The sequence below is a fragment of the Nelumbo nucifera genome, chromosome 2, assembly GCF_055504915.1.
Source record: "Nelumbo nucifera cultivar China Antique chromosome 2, China Antique-T2T, whole genome shotgun sequence".
Classification (NCBI taxonomy): domain Eukaryota; kingdom Viridiplantae; phylum Streptophyta; class Magnoliopsida; order Proteales; family Nelumbonaceae; genus Nelumbo; species Nelumbo nucifera.
In genome coordinates, this window is record NC_142650.1 from 43,633,639 (window position 1) to 43,651,165 (window position 17,527).

Below are 17,527 nucleotides of genomic sequence, written 5' to 3' on the forward strand. Positions count from 1 at the left end.
AGTCCGTTAATCGATCGTTAAGTGACAATTGAAAAGTAAAAAATGCTTTAAGAATGCCGTTTAATTCTCTTTATCAATCATCCAAACATTGACAATAAATTGAATAGTCCCAAATTCTAGATTCTTATAAATATTCATCAAATTTTTTAAATAGAAGAAGCTAAAATTTGGGACTGTTGAGTTTTTATCAATGTTTAGATAATTGATAAAGAGAATATGACATTTGAAAGACATTTTTGACTTTTAAAATCTTTGGATACTGAATTATTCCATTTTAATTAAAGTTCGGAGACCATATAACTCCAGCCAAAGTACAGTATAATGATTGGGAATTTTCTAATTTTTTCCCTCAAGCAAAGATTGAAAAAGCTATAGAGAATCGGAGAGGAAGTGGGGAGGGAGAGCGACTTCAGTGAGTGGGGTGAGAGCGACTCGACCAGAAAAATAAAATTTTATTTAATTAAAAATCGGACACCAAAGAAGCTCTGCAAATTCATTCGGTTAAAATGCTTTCGATATGCAACCAAAACCCTAAAATGGTTGACTATTCTTCTTCCCTCTCTCTTTAAATAAAGCGAAGGAGAGCTTCAACTATATCTCGTCTCTTTCATTCTCCATTGATTACTTTTATATTTTTCGGCAACTAACTAATTGCGAGAGACATATCTTGTCTTGTTTATTATTAAATTATTATCACTGGTTACTGTCATTCTTCTTCTGTATTCTGTCGAGTCTTAAACCCTAGACCCTTCCTACGCTTTCAGTTTGTCTGGTAAGAGAGAGAGAGAGATGGGTTTTTGCATGAATTCCTGCGAAAGCTTTTCTGCAACGTTAGTTTCGTCTTCGTTGTCTTCCATATCCCAATCGAACTTACTGAAAGTAGGCGGTGTTCCTTTCGTGTACTGGAAGAAGTCCGGGAAAAAGAAAAATGGCGCGTCTTTTAAGCTCCATCTCTGGCGGCCATTACCTTGGTCTACCAACCCGGCTAATCGGCCTAGTTCTCTTCGTTGCCAACATGGCTTGGCTGTCACCCTAAACGATTCGACGAATGGCGCGTTCGGTGGTGCTCCGGTAGGGAAGCGAACTGATCTAAAGAAGATCATGATACTCGGCGCTGGACCCATTGTCATCGGACAAGCTTGCGAGTTCGACTACTCGGGCACACAAGCTTGCAAGGCTCTCAAGGAGGAAGGCTACGAGGTGGTTCTCATAAATTCCAACCCAGCTACAATCATGACCGATCCTGACATGGCGGATAAGACCTATATCGGCCCAATGACCCCTGAGCTAGTGGAGCAGGTCATTGAGAAAGAGAGGCCCGACGCTCTCCTGCCCACCATGGGAGGACAGACAGCTCTCAATCTTGCTGTAGCATTGGCAGAAACCGGGGCGTTGGAGAAGTACGGCGTTGAGTTGATCGGAGCAAAGCTGGGCGCGATCAAGAAAGCAGAAGATAGAGATTTGTTTAAACAAGCAATGGAGAATATTGGGATCAAGACACCTCCTTCAGGGATAGGTACCACCTTAGAGGAGTGTTTCGAGATTGCCGATTCTATTGGGGAGTTCCCTCTGATTATTCGGCCTGCATTCACGTTGGGTGGCACCGGAGGTGGGATCGCTTACAATAGAGAGGAATTCGAGTCAATTTGCAAGTCTGGGCTTGCAGCCAGTTTGACATCTCAGGTGCTGGTTGAGAAATCCCTGTTGGGATGGAAGGAGTACGAGCTTGAGGTTATGAGAGACTTGGCAGACAATGTTGTTATTATATGCTCTATTGAAAATATTGATCCTATGGGGGTCCATACAGGAGACTCCATAACGGTTGCCCCTGCTCAGACCCTGACAGATAAAGAGTACCAACGCCTTAGGGATTACTCGGTTGCGATCATAAGGGAAATTGGAGTAGAATGTGGGGGTTCAAATGTCCAGTTTGCTGTCAATCCCAAAGATGGGGAAGTAATGGTGATTGAAATGAATCCTAGAGTTTCAAGGTCTTCGGCTTTGGCATCCAAGGCTACTGGGTTTCCTATAGCAAAGATGGCTGCAAAGTTATCCGTTGGCTACACATTGGATCAGATTCCTAATGACATTACAAAGAAAACTCCAGCTAGTTTTGAACCTTCAATTGATTATGTGGTGACAAAGGCAAGTAACCTTTCTTCCTTTATCCTGTATTTTCCAGTACATTGCCAGTTATTTTGCCTATAGTTGCACCCTTACCATTTCTTGGTTCTTGTTAATTTATATGGTTTAGTATTGACTTGGCATTGGATTAAATTAGCTTTCAATGTAGTAATCAAACTGACAACTACTAAAAGTTTGTGGAAGTTAATTTACTTCGGTAATTTGTTTTGGGTTAGCCAACAATAGGTAACATAGACAAAATAACGGACCCTGTCTATCATTCAAAAAATCAGAATGTATTGTGTTTCTAACTTTTCATCCAAATATACACTTAACTGTCATTTTGTATCCAAAATCTCAGTTAACTCTGTTCATTTTATTCTTTCTTGTTATACGAGTCCAATAATGTTCATATGCTCGTGACCGTGTGATTTTAATTTTTATACATTAAGCGAAGCCTCTGATGGATTCTCCATAATTCCATATAATATTGCATATGTAAGATACTAAGATGGAGTATGGATTTATCACTTTATAGAACAAAAATGCATTAGCCATTGAGGGACTCCTTTTGTTCATAAGTGACATAATGTTAGTTTTAACATAGGCTGCATTTGCATGTACAACAAGGGAAAACAGGAATCTAGAAGAGTTATTAGAATTGGGGAAAATAAAGAAATTGCGTAGGATGGCTGATAATAAACAGGAAAATCCATAGGATGCAGCCAAGATTAAGATTGACATTTAAAATACCCATGGGGGTGTCACATGTGTACATGTTCCCTTGGCTGTCAAGCGAGGGCAATGCCAAGTTATGATGCTGGGATACTGGTATGGACACAGACACAGATACAGGAACAGGGATACAACTCTCCTTTCCTAAAATTTTGACATGGATAAGGGTATGGATCATGGAAATCCAATGTATATGCTCATATCATGCATACATGTTTAGTTTTTGAAGCTAAATGTCATTTATGAAGACATGCCTCTTACTAAATTTAATAAAATTTCTAACAAATGCAGATGTTCTTATAATATAATTTGTTAAAACATCACTTTTACATTTTTTAAAGTGTTAATGCAATTTCCAGTATCCATGCTGTATTTTAAAAGTGTACATTTACAAGTATTGATGCAGTATCCATTATTGTATTCAATAATACAATAAGGTATGCTAGGCATGTACAGGTGGGTATCATAAATGCTGAGTACTGTGGTAACAATGAGGGATGAATGTAGTTAACAACTTTAAGCTCTGTAGTAACAATGAGGAGTCAGTGCGTCACTTGCTGGTGCATTTTCAGTTTTCCTTCTGCACATGGATGACTTCTTTAATCTTTTCGGGGTAAGCACTGTGTTACCAAAGGATGTGGAATCCCTTATTGCAGCTTGGAGGTGCTGAGGTTTTAGTAAAAGAGGGACCATTCTATGGAAGCTAGTCTCTATTGTTATTTCCTGGCTTCTATGGAAGGAATGTAATGAGAGGGGTTTTTAACACCAAAAGTTCTCACTTGCATGCAGTTATAGGAAGGATGGAAAGAACTTTATTGTTGTGGGCAAGCACTCACAAGGATTTGACGGGCTTCAGTGTCTCTCCCCTTTCAGCTTATTGGCACAAAATTTTATGGGATGATTCTTTCATTGTACCTCACCAAGGTAGTGCTAGTGGGTTGTAATTTCTTCTACCTTTTGATGTTCTCCTTGCCTTGCATTACGGCCTTGTATTTCTGACTAGGGGAATGCTTTTCCCCTCTTTTAATAGAAGTTTCCATTACCATTTCTCAAAAAAAAAAAGGTAAATGCCAAGTATTGAAATCATGTAATTAACATCAAACTAATGATACATTGTTGTCTTCTGGTTGAAATCTTGTGGACTCCTAACCATATTAGCAGGTGGTAAATTTATACTTGATAAAATAAATGGAAATTCTCACTTTTCATTATTCATACTCCAAAAAGAAAGTAAAAAATACAGTAAACTAATTCTCAAGGAAAATAAACCTAAAGTTCATGCTTTCTTTTGGTATAAAAACTCTATGCTTTGGTGTGCCTTGTTATTTGGATGAATGCAATTAGTATACTACATGTCTTGAATCCTTGCTGTGCAAATTGCTTTTGAGGTGCTCTTTAGCCTCGAAGATCTAAATAGTTTGATGGGCATAACTTCATACTTTGATTGATTTATTGTCTTGTTGGCAAGCTATGCAATTGTATTATGTTCTGCCTCATTTGGGGCTAAGAATTGCATCTGGCTTTTATTTCATGTTTCTGTTCTATAAATTGGTCTTCCTTAATGTTAAGTCATTTTAATTTGGTTATATATTTGCATTCATATCCATATTCTTGGTATTACCAACTCTGTGATTGACTCTCTCAATTACCTGAAGCATATTTGGAAATATACCTGAAGCTGTGTCTTACCTTATGAACTTGTTTCTTTTCTTTGGACCATTTAGATACCTCGCTTTGCTTTCGAAAAATTCCCTGGTTCACAACCGATACTGACAACCCAAATGAAGTCAGTTGGTGAATCCATGGCACTTGGCCGTACATTCCAAGAATCCTTTCAAAAGGCAGTTCGATCACTGGAGTGTGGCTACTCTGGATGGGGTTGTGCACAGATCAAGGAACTGGATTGGGATTTTGAACAGTTGAAGTACAGCCTCCGGGTCCCTAGTCCAGATCGCATGCATTCTATTTATGCAGCAATGAGGAAGGGGATGAAGGTGGATGAAATCCATGAGTTGAGCTACATTGATAAATGGTTTCTTACACAGCTTAAAGAGCTGGTAGATGTGGAGCAATTCTTATCGACCCAAAGCTTGTCACAACTGACTAAGGATGATCTGTATGAAGTGAAGAGGAGGGGTTTCAGTGATAAACAGATTGCCTTTGCGACCAAATCAACCGAGAAAGAAGTTAGGTCAAGGCGGTTATCTCTTGGGGTAACTCCAGCATATAAGCGGGTTGATACCTGTGCTGCAGAGTTTGAAGCCAATACTCCATACATGTACTCGTCCTATGATCATGAGTGTGAATCGAGTCCCACCAAAAGGAAGAAGGTTCTGATTTTGGGTGGAGGACCAAACCGGATAGGTCAAGGTATTGAATTTGACTACTGTTGCTGCCATACTTCTTTTGCCCTTCAGGTTTGTGCTTCTCTATGACTTTCTTGTGGGTTGTTGGTTTTTGATTTGAGAAATTTGTGATCCATGCCATTATTGCTTTTCCTGGCACATATGGTGCATACTCATTCATATTGACCTCTAAAGGAATAGGGCTATTAACAGCATTTTAGCCATGATTTGTTTCAATTGGAGATGCTATTATAGCCATGCTTCTTTAACAGTTGGAATTCTATCATATTTTTTCTGATATAGGTTTCCTCTTTGATAGCTGGGGACAAGGATATACTTGTAAAGGCTCTTTTTTGTAATGATCTTGAGGGTGGCTCGCCCTCCTTCTCATGAAAGAAATACAACTGTACTTGCTTATCAAAAAAACCGGATGATGCGTATATCTGATGGATGCCTTATCTAGGTTATTATAGTGGCACTTAGCCATTTTCAAAATAGATGCATGCATTGAATACTTAGGGCTTCATGCAATGTTAAATTTGGGTTTATCTCTGATCCAACTGGGCCCATCATTGGAGGTTAAATCAACAAGTGTAGTATATGCAATAGAAAACCTGCGAGTCATAATAATGCACAGGGACGGAGCTAGGGGTGGCAGTTGGATCAGATGTCCATCTTATATTTTCGCCCCCCATTTATGTATCCCCCCAAACAAAAAATCCTGGCTCCACCTCTGCTAATGCAACCCTTGATGTTGTGCCATTTTTCTTTGATTTTATAGATTAAGTTGATTTTTGAATCATATTTGATTCCATCCCTGTTTGCTCCTCAGGAAGCTGGTTTTGAGACAATCATGATGAACTCTAATCCTGAGACAGTCTCAACTGATTATGACACAAGTGATCGGCTCTACTTTGAACCTCTGACAGTTGAAGATGTTCTGAACATCATTGACTTAGAAAGACCAGATGGCATCATTGTACAGTTTGGAGGGCAGACACCTCTCAAGCTGGCACTCCCAATCCAACGCTACTTGGATGAGCACATGCCTGTGTCCTCTAGTGGGTCTGGACATGTTAAGATATGGGGGACATCACCTGATTCCATTGATGCAGCTGAGGACCGTGAAAGGTTCAATGCAATACTAAAAGAACTGGAGATTGAACAACCAAAAGGTGGAATTGCCAAGAGCGAAGCTGATGCTCTGGCTATAGCCATGGACATAGGCTATCCAGTTGTTGTCCGGCCTTCATATGTATTGGGTGGGCGTGCTATGGAAATTGTTTATAGTGATGACAAGCTTGTAACCTATCTTGAGAATGCTGTTGAGGTGGATCCTGAACGCCCTGTCTTGATTGATAAATACCTCTCGGACGCCATTGAGATTGATGTAGATTCACTTGCTGATTCACATGGGAATGTAGTGATTGGTGGAATCATGGAGCACATTGAGCAGGCAGGGGTCCACTCTGGTGACTCAGCCTGTTCACTCCCCACAAAGACTGTCCCCTTGTCATGCTTGGAAACAATTCGGTCATGGACAGTAAAGCTGGCTAAGAGGCTAAATGTGTGCGGACTCATGAACTGTCAGTATGCAATCACAGCATCTGGGGAGGTATTCTTGCTTGAGGCCAACCCCCGTGCATCACGGACGGTCCCTTTTGTGTCCAAAGCAATTGGACACCCACTGGCCAAGTACGCTTCTCTTGTCATGTCAGGAAAGTCTCTTCATGACCTTGGATTCACCAAGGAGGTTATCCCAGCCCATGTCTCAGTCAAGGAAGCTGTGCTTCCATTTGAGAAGTTTCAAGGCTGTGATGTGCTGCTTGGCCCCGAGATGCGTAGCACTGGTGAGGTCATGGGTATTGATTTTGATTTCCCAGTTGCCTTTGCCAAGGCTCAGATTGCTGCAGGGCAGAAACTACCGCTCTCAGGCACTGTGTTCCTCAGCTTAAATGACTTGACAAAGCCACATCTTGCTAACTTGGCCCGTGCCTTTTTGGGGCTTGGTTTCAGGATCGTTGCAACATCTGGCACAGCACATGTGCTAGAGTTAGAGGGTATCCCGGTAGAGAGGGTGCTGAAGCTGCATGAGGGACGCCCCCATGCTGGTGATATGGTTTCTAATGGACAGATACAGTTGATTGTGATGACAAGTTCGGGTGATGCACTTGATCAGATCGATGGCCGACAATTACGGAGGATGGCTCTTGCATACAAGGTCCCTATCATAACTACAGTTGCTGGAGCCTTGGCAACTGTGGAGGCAATAAAAAGTGTGATGTGCAGCACTATGAAAATGATTGCTCTTCAGGACTTTTTTGACATTCAGGCAGAACCAGAGAGTTGTCCCAACTTGCAGCCTGCTTCCTCTTTTTGATCCACTCAGTTGTTGCATTTGCATATAAGCAATTCCACTTCATTTGGTGATTGCTTGTTTAATTTTTTCCTATGTTATGATTTGTTTCCAGTTTTCTGATACTTGTTTTTGCGATCAGGATGTCAAATCTTCCAAGTCTCCTGGTAAGATTTCTTATAATTTGGATAGTGTGATATAATTAGTTTAGACTCATTATTCTTTTCCTTGAGAAGGTAACTGAATTCTGGTGATGAGAATGGTGGGATGTATTTTAGTTTGAGATGTGTAATATAATTAGTTTAAACCCATTAAAATGTAGGCATAATCGCCATTCTGAATGTGAATTAGTTGTTTTCATTTACTACAACTGTGTTGCTTTATCATTTTACATCCAGATCATGATGGTATTGGCATTGTTTCTTAAGAGATGCAATCGCTCTGTATCTGAGTCCGTTGCCTGGCCTGCAGTTCTCTATCATAATTATATAAACCCTACCCATGAAAGTGGGCTTATTTTTCAGTCCTGCAATGTTTTTTTTTTGGCCAAAATTCTTTCTACAAGTGGAATTCAGAGAGTCCTTTTTGGCTCCTGGCAAAACTTTTCACATGTTGGAATTCCTTCATTGTTTTTCTTGTGGTTGGCAGATTCCTAGATAGTTTTTCTTGGGGTGTGGGCTGGGCCAAGCCTGGGACTATGTTAATCCCCTTATCTAATCCTGGCTTTGTCCACTTTTGGGAAAGCTCCATATTGAAAGGAAAAATTTTGAACAGCCAATGTTTATTGAAGGAACCACTAATGGAAGCAAGGTTCAATGTGTATTATGTATCGGTTTTTGAACCCACTAATATAGTAATATTGTCAAGGGTTCAACTATGATATGGAAAAGAGGCAGTTAGGCCATCTCTGGTTCAAATGTCGAAACCTGAAAGTAAAAATCTGAGCATGAGTATTGCTACGTATCAATACTTTAAACCATAAATGCAAGGCAGCGTACGTGGATTGGAGGATCCAAAACCTCGAAAATCCAGATTCTTTCCCATGGAACGATTGTAGGCAAACCTCAATTTGGTTAAATTTTGAACTTTTGTTATTGAAAAACATGTATTTTTTTGGGAAAATTCCATTTTAGTATCCTAAACTTTGAGGTAGTGTCTTAAGTCAGTATTCATCATCAGTTATCCTATCATATGATGACATATGTAATTTAAAATTTTTTAAAATATCAAAATTATTCTTACAAATAAGACATTATTCATTGTCTTCTACCTTAAGACTGAATAACAGAGGACGTGAAATTACAGAGTTGGACATACAGAACTCCTGATTGAAAAACAGGCTTTCACATCCAAACATACAAAACACAGAGGTCGGATTTCTCCTCGGTAGCCCCCTTAACCAAAATAGCCTCTCCTTGAATCGGATACAATGGCCAAGCTCACCACAATATGCACAACCCTTCACTCCAGTGGCATTAGTGATGGCATCGGTGTAAATCGTGCCATGCCGCCCGTGGCCTGGCCTGGCACAACGGCACGCGGGCTGTGTCAGGCCCAGCATGATCGTGTGGGCTATGCTGGGCCTGCGGTTTTAGGTCCGTGGGCCATGCAGGGCCGACTCCCCAAGTTATCACAGGGGAGGACGGAATGTCCCGGGATGGCCCACTGGTTGGTGCGGCATAGCCCACACTTTGCATGGGCCACCTACGGGCCGTGTCGTGCCAGCCGGGCGTTTTACACCTCTCTCTTCCATTGGATCATTAAGTTCAGCCAGCATCAGAGGGATCCTCTGCTTGGCTTCTTGCAATAGGTGCTTCAGGTCCAAAAGTGTAGTCTCGCTTTGGTTCTTGTTTATAAATGTTGTTGCTATTCCTGTCCTTCCACATCTTCCTGTTCGTCCAATCCTATCATCCTATGGACATAGTTTTCAATTTCTACAGTCATGTCATAATTGATGACATGCTGAATATCAGGAAATCCATACCCTTCGGATTGACATCAGTTGCTACCAAGACATCTTCTTCCCTGCTTTAAAGATGCCATTGCATATTCTCTTTCTTCTTGGTCCTTGCCTCCATGTATGACAACTGCTTCAACTCCTTTCAACAGGAGATATTCATGGATATCATCACCTGGGCTACGGAACCCTCGAGTTATTGGAGGTCATCACCTGTGGAAAAATAAAAAGAAAAAGGAAAATTTGTGTTTAAAAGTTGAGAGTAATAAGAAAGAAGCGTAAAAGAGTAAAAGAGATGGAAGATGCTCTCTCGTCCTCAAATTCGGAGGTACCACAGGCGACAATGATGCGGGACCCAATAATTGCAACTACTGAAATGGAGGGAGCCGGTGGTTAGAGATCCGATAGGAATCAGAAGATAACAGGTGAAGGATATTTTTGCCTTTTTATATAAACTTAACGTCGGTTAATAGTTTTAGACCAATTTTATAATTTTTGAAAGTCTGGATACTGCAGACATGTTTGAAAATTGGGGTAATGACTTGACACTACTCTCTACCCAAAAGTTTAGGATACTAAAGTAGAATTTTTCCTATTTTTTTTAGGGAAAAATATGGAAACATACGTGCAGAATTCTGAATTCCAGCTCCTCTACAACTAGCCCTCTCCCCCCTATAAACCACATATTGCCCGTAAATTTGGCATCAGTTCACGGTCAGATGCATTCCCCTGTACTTTGGGCCTAGTAAATTCTGATCTGGGCTGATTGGTACTTCTCCCTTTTTTTTATTATCGTGTTATTTAAGCATGTTTGGTTTGATAAAAAAATAAGAGAGAAAAAGAAAGTCTAGGATAAGTTTTGCTTACCATCGGAAAAATTTTCTCGGACGAGGAAACCCATATAATCCGACCTGAATAAAACATTTTACTGATAAATGACTTAACCAAACAAAATTTCAAAATCAATTTGCAGAAATACCTATTTGGGCACTGAACAAGTGCTGATTTTCTGATAAATAGACAATAGAACCAAACACCATCTTATGAGAACCTACCCGAAATGGCAAAGATCCCTAATAAGAGATTAAGAACAAAACACTCAACCAGTAACTTGAACACACCTCCACCGAAAAAGCAAATAAGGTTTCGGAGAAGAAGCCCTCTCCCCCAATAAACACATCCTGCCCGTGAATTTGACATCAATTCACGGTCAGGATGCATTCACCCTATACTTTGGGGTTATAAAATTCTGATCTGGGCTGATTGGTCATTCTCCCATAAGGTTTTAAATCTAGCCCGTTGATGCTAAAATCAATCAAATCAGTTACCAGTGCTTTACTTTGCCTCTTTATCAATCAAATAAGTCCTTTACTTTGCCTCTTTATCTAGCTATATCTAGCTAGTCTCTGCTTTAATTGTCAGGATCTCAAGTGCAGACTATCAGACAAACATTTTAGTTCTATTGAAGTGGGCTCCGCTGATTCCTCTTGGGCGGGTCACAATTCACGAGTTGTCATATCAGCCTGACATATGAGCCTACTGACTTACTGAGATGGGCTTTAGTGATAGGTGTGTAGCATTAGGAGAACTATGCATGGATGAATGAATGAGAAGGACTGGAGTGGTCAGTGTAGGTATACACTGACCACTATTTTTCTTTTTGCAAAAGAATAGCAGCCAAAACGTTTCATTAAGGAACTGATAAGTGATAACTGTACATTTGTGGAGTTAGTTGAGCTCTATGTAGATGTTCGATCCACTTCCCTGGTTGGCTTCTATCCTGCAAAAACTCGATCAACTGCAAAGAGTCACTGTAAAGTTTTAAATTTGATATTTCCATCTGTTTGGCTGCTTTTAGCCCTTGAATTAGGGCTTTAATTTCTGCATCATAACTGCCGATGGCCCAACATGGCTCTCCTCCAGCAAGTGTTGGTTGTGCCTCCACCGGGGCATTCGATGATGAAAGCCCGTCCTACAAGACCCGATTGTAAGTCAAAGGATCCATCAATGAATAAGAGGTGGAAGGACTCCTGGTTAGATTTGTTGGATGTATGTGCCTTGCTATTGATGTCCTTTATTCCTGATGTCGAAGATAACTGCCCATTCAAAGTAAGACATCATGAGGAGTGATGTGTGTATGTTTGAAAATGATTTCATTCGTAGCCCGCCGTAGAATATACAGTATTATGCAACCTTTCCCAATGAGCTGGTTTGGCTCATGTGAAGGTAAGTGTCTTTTCACTTTTTCCCACCAATTTTTAATGGAGATAAAAAAAAAAAAGTCTTCCTCCTCTTCGATGTCGTCTGGGTTCAGTCCAAGTCCAACTTATGCTTCACACCAAACAACTTTTGTGAATGAGCATGTAAGGAAAATATGTTGAGCCAATTCGGTACATGATGTACAAAAGCGACATTTGTACCGGGTGAGAAGTCCATTCCATAGCATTTTCCAGACTGATATTATACATCTGTATGAGACATTCAATTTCCATAGTTTCATCCAGGGGAAGTATGTTTGGGAGGATGATGGGTGTTGAGATTCAAAAGATTTGTATGCTCATTTCACTGTGTAAATCCCCAAAGAATTACTTTTCCACAAGATATCATCTTGCAAGGAATCTGTGTTGGGAGTGATTTGGAGAATGTGTGAACATGTTGTTGGTTCATCAAAGAGCTGGGACAATATAGTTTGGTTCCAACTCCGGTCTGCGTTTAGGAGTGATGACACATAGTGGGAGCTGCTGATCTCTATGGTGTTGTCTTTTGGCTTTGGGATGCCCCCTTGTAACAAGGTTCTCTTCGTCGCACCATCAAGTGCCATCCACTGTGCCTTCAGCCGCAACTCCAACGTCCAAGTGTGTGCCATGGGTGGGCTAAACATGTACTTTTGTATGGGGGGCTGCCAATGGCAATATTGTAATATTGTAGTATGCTTTTTCATCTTTTTGACGTTTCTTATTGTCACTCCCCCAAAAGCTTAACGTACTCTTTGAGGGGAGGTAGGTAGTCGAGTGAGCTCATAAGCGTGTAAAGGTTAAGCACGAGATCCCCTCGACACTGTACTGTGTGCTTGTGCTTACCACCGATTTATGCAATACAAGTAGCCTTTTGCTAATTCGTGTGCCTTCTTGTTGCCTTTGTGTGTGTGTTTGCTTTGTTTCGTAGGCTTACTCGCCCATTTCGAGTGCCGCACGGGGCCCCAGCGATTATCCCCGTGACAGTTGGTATCAGAGCGGGTTGCTCCTCAACGCTCGTGACCCTTGCATAGCAACACTAGTGGTGGCACAATGAAGCACAACAAGGAACTCACCGACGAGATTAGGCATGGCCTTGCCCATGCGAGGGAGACTGATGAGTCTCTAGGCGTTGAAGCCACTACAGAGAAGACCCCAGGGGGTCGCACATCCAAGACAAGCAAGCTTGACAAGTCAGTTGACGCGCTTGCTGCCTTCGACACACGCATCCTTCGCTGTGAAGTGACTGTTGGGGAGATGCGTGACCGAGTAGAAGAAATCCACTTGAATGTGGAAACAATTGAGAGCTCCGTGGTGGAGCTAGAAGCCCGTTTAAATGGCACCATGAACGAGGTCCAAGATGTCCTGAATAGAACCCTCAAGGAAGTCCTTGGAACAAAATCCCGACAAGAAGGGAGCTCATCTCGATCCGACATCCAAGACCAGGTGGATGAGATGAGAGCTGAATGGGTGGCCATGAAAGTGGCCATGGCCTCTCCCTCCGACCTCCAGACTCAATTGGACGATCTTAGAGGAGACATGACGCTCCTCAAGAGACTAGTGGCCAGCACTCCAAGCCCCTCCACAACACTGGCTCCTGCTCGTGTGAAGATTCGGGAGCCTACACCTTATGCCGGCTCCCGAGATGCTAGAGAACTTGACAACTTCTTGTGGCAAATGGAACAATATTTCCATGCCGCTGGCATTGATGATGACCTAACGCAAATTCGTACGGTGATTATGTATTTGACTGACATTGCTATGCTATGGTGGCGCAGGCGATGCCAAGACATTGAACGGGGTACGTGCACCATCGAGACATGGGCTGATTTCAAACGAGAACTAAAGCGGCAATTCTACCCAGAGAACGTAGAGTACCTGGCACGGAAGAAGTTGAAATCACTCAAGCATGAGGACTCACTCCACGATTATGTTAAAGAGTTTTCAGCCCTTTCCTTGGAGATCACGGACACGTCCGACAAGGATCTACTGTTCAACTTCATGGACGGACTGAAGCCATGGGCCGAACTAGAACTCCAACGCCGCAACGTACAGGACCTCGCCACGGCAATGGCAGTGGCGGAGCAACTCAATGAGACCAGCTTGTCAGATGAAGAAACCCCTAAGCCAGAAAACCCGCGTTCCCTTAAATCGAGTGGGGGAGCAAGTCCTTCACGCCCTCCGTACGACAACTCCAGCTTCAACAAGCCAGCGAGACAAGACTATGGGAAGAAGCCACAAGGAGAGCAAGGCCCTCAGCACCGTTACAAGCCCAGAACCATTGGGTCCCCAATTTCTTGCTTCCTTTGTGGGGGAAATCACTTGGTTCGCAACTGCCCAACCAAGAAGAAGATCAATGCCCTTGTCGCCAAGCTCAGTGATGACGAGCAAAGTGATGAGGAAAAGTCGGTACGGGTGCCTAGAGTGGGCGCCCTTCAACTCTTTAACGCCATGGTGAAGAAAGGGCCCAATCATGAAAGGCCGAAGAAAGCCCAAAGGGGGCTGAAGTATGTAGACATCCTCCTCGGCGGGAAGCAGACTCAAGCCCTTGTTGATACAGGGGCCTCCCACAACTTCATCTCAGTTGCCGAGGCCAAGCGACTCAAGCTGAACACTATGAAAGAGACAGGGTGGATCAAGGCCGTGAACTCCGGGGCAAAGGCGATTGAAGGCATGGCTCGTGGGGTTGACCTCCAAGTTGGGCCGTGGACAAGCAAGATTAATCTTTCAGTGGTACCCCTGGATGACTTCCGAGTTGTCTTGGGAATGGACTTCATGAGACAAGCAGAAGCAGCACTCCTACCTCACATCAACTCTTTATGCATCTTGGACGAGCGCTCCCCTTGCATGGTACCAGTTACGACTTCTACTAAGGTTCATGGGAAGCAAGTTTCTGCACTACAACTTTTTCACGAAGAAGCCTTGTTCAACACCAACCTGAAGGAAGCAGAGAAGTTCCCCACTCCACTGGCGGAAGAAGCCGCCCCTCAAGCCAACAACTACAACAGCAGCAGGAAGCAGCAGGCCATCCAGCCGTCTACACCTCTCCAGCAACAGGGTTCGTGCGTGTCAACAACCACCAAGCAAAGCAGAAGACCCAAGGCCGTGACAAACTTTGCCCACACCTACTGCCACAACCATCGGGGAGAGCGAGTGCCACCTGAGCCATTTAGGGGCCACATTCACATTATCCCTCAAGATAAATCCCGTAGTAGCCTTGCGAGTCACCCTTGGGGAAGAATGCATGGGAACCAACACCCAAACAATCCAAAATACCATTTTGACCTAGCCTTGGCCACCAACCTTCCTACCACCATCAGGAACAAGTCAAAATCCTACCTTGAAGCAGCCAAGCAGGGACTTAACTTAGGGGCTAGCCATAGGTTTTCCCCACCATCGAGAACATCCACTAGCAATCTACCCAACCTACTATCTGGGCCTTGGAAGAAACCCGGTTCGTGGAGCAGTCGAAGAACCTTCTTTCACCAACAAGAAGTTGAAGCCTCAAGCAGTAGTTGGAAGAAACCCGGTTCGGGGAGCAGTCGAAGAACCTTCTTTCACCAACAACAAGTTGAAGCCTCAAGCAGAAGCTAGTCTTCGAGGACGAAGACTGAATTGAGTGGGGGAGACTGTAACAAGGTTCTCTTCGTCGCACCATCAAGTGCCATCCACTGTGCCTTCAGCCGCAACTCCAACGTCCAAGTGTGTGCCATGGGTGGGCTAAACATGTACTTTTGTATGGGGGGCTGCCAATGGCAATATTGTAATATTGTAGTATGCTTTTTCATCTTTTTGACGTTTCTTATTGTCACTCCCCCAAAAGCTTAACGTACTCTTTGAGGGGAGGTAGGTAGTCGAGTGAGCTCATAAGCGTGTAAAGGTTAAGCACGAGATCCCCTCGACACTGTACTGTGTGCTTGTGCTTACCACCGATTTATGCAATACAAGTAGCCTTTTGCTAATTCGTGTGCCTTCTTGTTGCCTTTGTGTGTGTGTTTGCTTTGTTTCGTAGGCTTACTCGCCCATTTCGAGTGCCGCACGGGGCCCCAGCGATTATCCCCGTGACACCCTGTCATGGTTGGAACCCATGCGTCCGAAATCAGGGCATGCCCCCTGTCATGAATGACAAAATCAGGAGATGTTTTTAATATGAGATGTACATGCACTTCGAGGAGCAAATCCAAATTCTGCACAATTATTTTCTATTGAGAGGCAAATGGGCAGACTGGCAGTAATAAGGGCTGAAAATTGCACAAAAAGCCTTTAGATGCAGCCCAAATCTTCTTTTGGCCCAGCAATTCAAGCTTCCCCTACCCTTCTTACGGCCTTACCAAATCCTAACAAATAAATAAACAAGAAAAGGGAAAAAGAAGGGATGTAAGAGAGGGGAGAGGGGGAAATTATTCTTTTTAATAATAACTTTTTATTACTAAAATAATTAATTTCTTATTTACCTATGAAATAAGAAAGACAATATGGATAAATGTATTTATATAGGCAAATGTTTCTTATCTGTATAAGTGTATTTATCCGAATAAATAACTTCTAGAAGAATAAATGGGAGATAGAGATGAATTTGTCTGAGAGAAAATTCAGCAGCAGGTCAGCAATATCAGAAAGTGACAACAAAAGAAGAAAAAGTATGACCAAGAAGATTTGGCCAATTTAATTTGAAGCAAAGACAACCAATGCATTAACAAAGAATATTTGGGTGCCAGATCAGGCTTTTAATGTAACCAGCGGAATGCCAATAGAAAGCTAATTTTCAGCTTAATTCGGAAAAAAAAACCGAGTGATTGGGCAAACCCCAATTTTGATAAACGGACAAGACATTTGATACACATCACCATGTGAAGATAAAACGAAGTTGAGAGTTGAAAGCAGTTGACAGATCTGCAGGGTATCTCTTACCATCAAATAGACTTCAAGCTTCAATAATTGAGCCTCATTTTTTGACTGGTTTTAAGGTAAGATCGATAGATAGTAATGGTTAGAAAGAATCTTACGTTCGACACTCTCGATAGACAGACATGACTAATGCATTTTACGTTGATAGTTAGGGTTTGGAGTTTATTAAAAAAACACGATCAAGTATGTGCTTGTTTTCGTTTATGTTTATTCAATAATGTTTGTATTTTATCTGTTTAATTGCAAAATTGAAAAAAGTAATAATTGTAATCTTTTATGATAAATAGGCATCGTTAGGCATAATACCAGTATAACAGTGAAAAAACGCTTAATCATTGGAAAAGCTTTAAAAAATAACTTCCTCAAACACTAGACATGTACAGAAATCAAAATCACCTTTTGCTATTCTCCATACATACAGAAGAACATGAGAGTGAAACTTCTGAAATGATGCATATGTGGCAACATTTATTGAATAAACACCCATGATTCCAATCCCTTCCAAATCAGTGTCATATAGGTGTTGGTGTTTATTGAGTAAGAAAGCATTATTTGGTTTAGATATATATTAAATAAATGATAAAAATATAAAAATTTGGATTTATATATATAAGACATTTGGAAAAATATTAAATTCCTACCCATTTTCTAGCGATTCTTGAAATCAAATGTATCGTATTTTATGGGATATTAATCGCAGGTGAAAAATAAGAAACCTGGTCTAACCAAATAATAAAAACAAAAAATATTTAATTTTAAAGTAGAGTTTTTCAATTAAATGTTTAAAGTAATAAACACCCATGCATAGAACCAAACACATGAGCATATTCAGCAATAATGAATCACGAATGCACTTCGTCTTGTTCGT

The 17,527-nt window shown here is 41.8% G+C and overlaps 1 protein-coding gene and 1 long non-coding RNA gene across 2 annotated transcripts; one reads left to right on the forward strand and one right to left on the reverse strand.

The window, feature by feature from the left end:
• The first annotated feature begins 403 nt into the window (after positions 1-403).
• LOC104588652 (carbamoyl phosphate synthase arginine-specific large chain, chloroplastic-like) lies at positions 404-7,924 on the forward strand. Its single transcript, XM_010246669.3, has 3 exons — positions 404-2,145; positions 4,584-5,276; positions 6,037-7,924. The coding sequence occupies exons 1-3, from the start codon at positions 790-792 to the stop codon at positions 7,582-7,584; spliced, it is 3,597 nt and encodes a 1,198-aa protein (XP_010244971.1). The 5' UTR covers positions 404-789; the 3' UTR covers positions 7,585-7,924.
• Positions 7,925-8,789: 865 nt separating this feature from the next.
• Positions 8,790-10,675, reverse strand: LOC148802154 (uncharacterized). Its single transcript, XR_016083131.1, has 3 exons — positions 10,573-10,675; positions 10,385-10,428; positions 8,790-9,730 (listed from the first exon to the last, which is right to left on the reverse strand). It is a non-coding gene; the product is annotated as an uncharacterized LOC148802154 (long non-coding RNA).
• Positions 10,676-17,527: the final 6,852 nt, after the last annotated feature.

Excerpts from the sequence above, each read along its gene's own strand:
- LOC104588652 (XM_010246669.3), top strand. The coding sequence starts at position 790 with ATGGGTTTTTGCATGAATTCCTGCGAAAGCTTTTCTGCAACGTTAGTT. Across the intron at positions 2,146-4,583 it reads TTGATTATGTGGTGACAAAG|ATACCTCGCTTTGCTTTCGA; the intron begins GCAAGTAACCTT and ends TGGACCATTTAG. Across the intron at positions 5,277-6,036 it reads ATACTTCTTTTGCCCTTCAG|GAAGCTGGTTTTGAGACAAT; the intron begins GTTTGTGCTTCT and ends TTTGCTCCTCAG.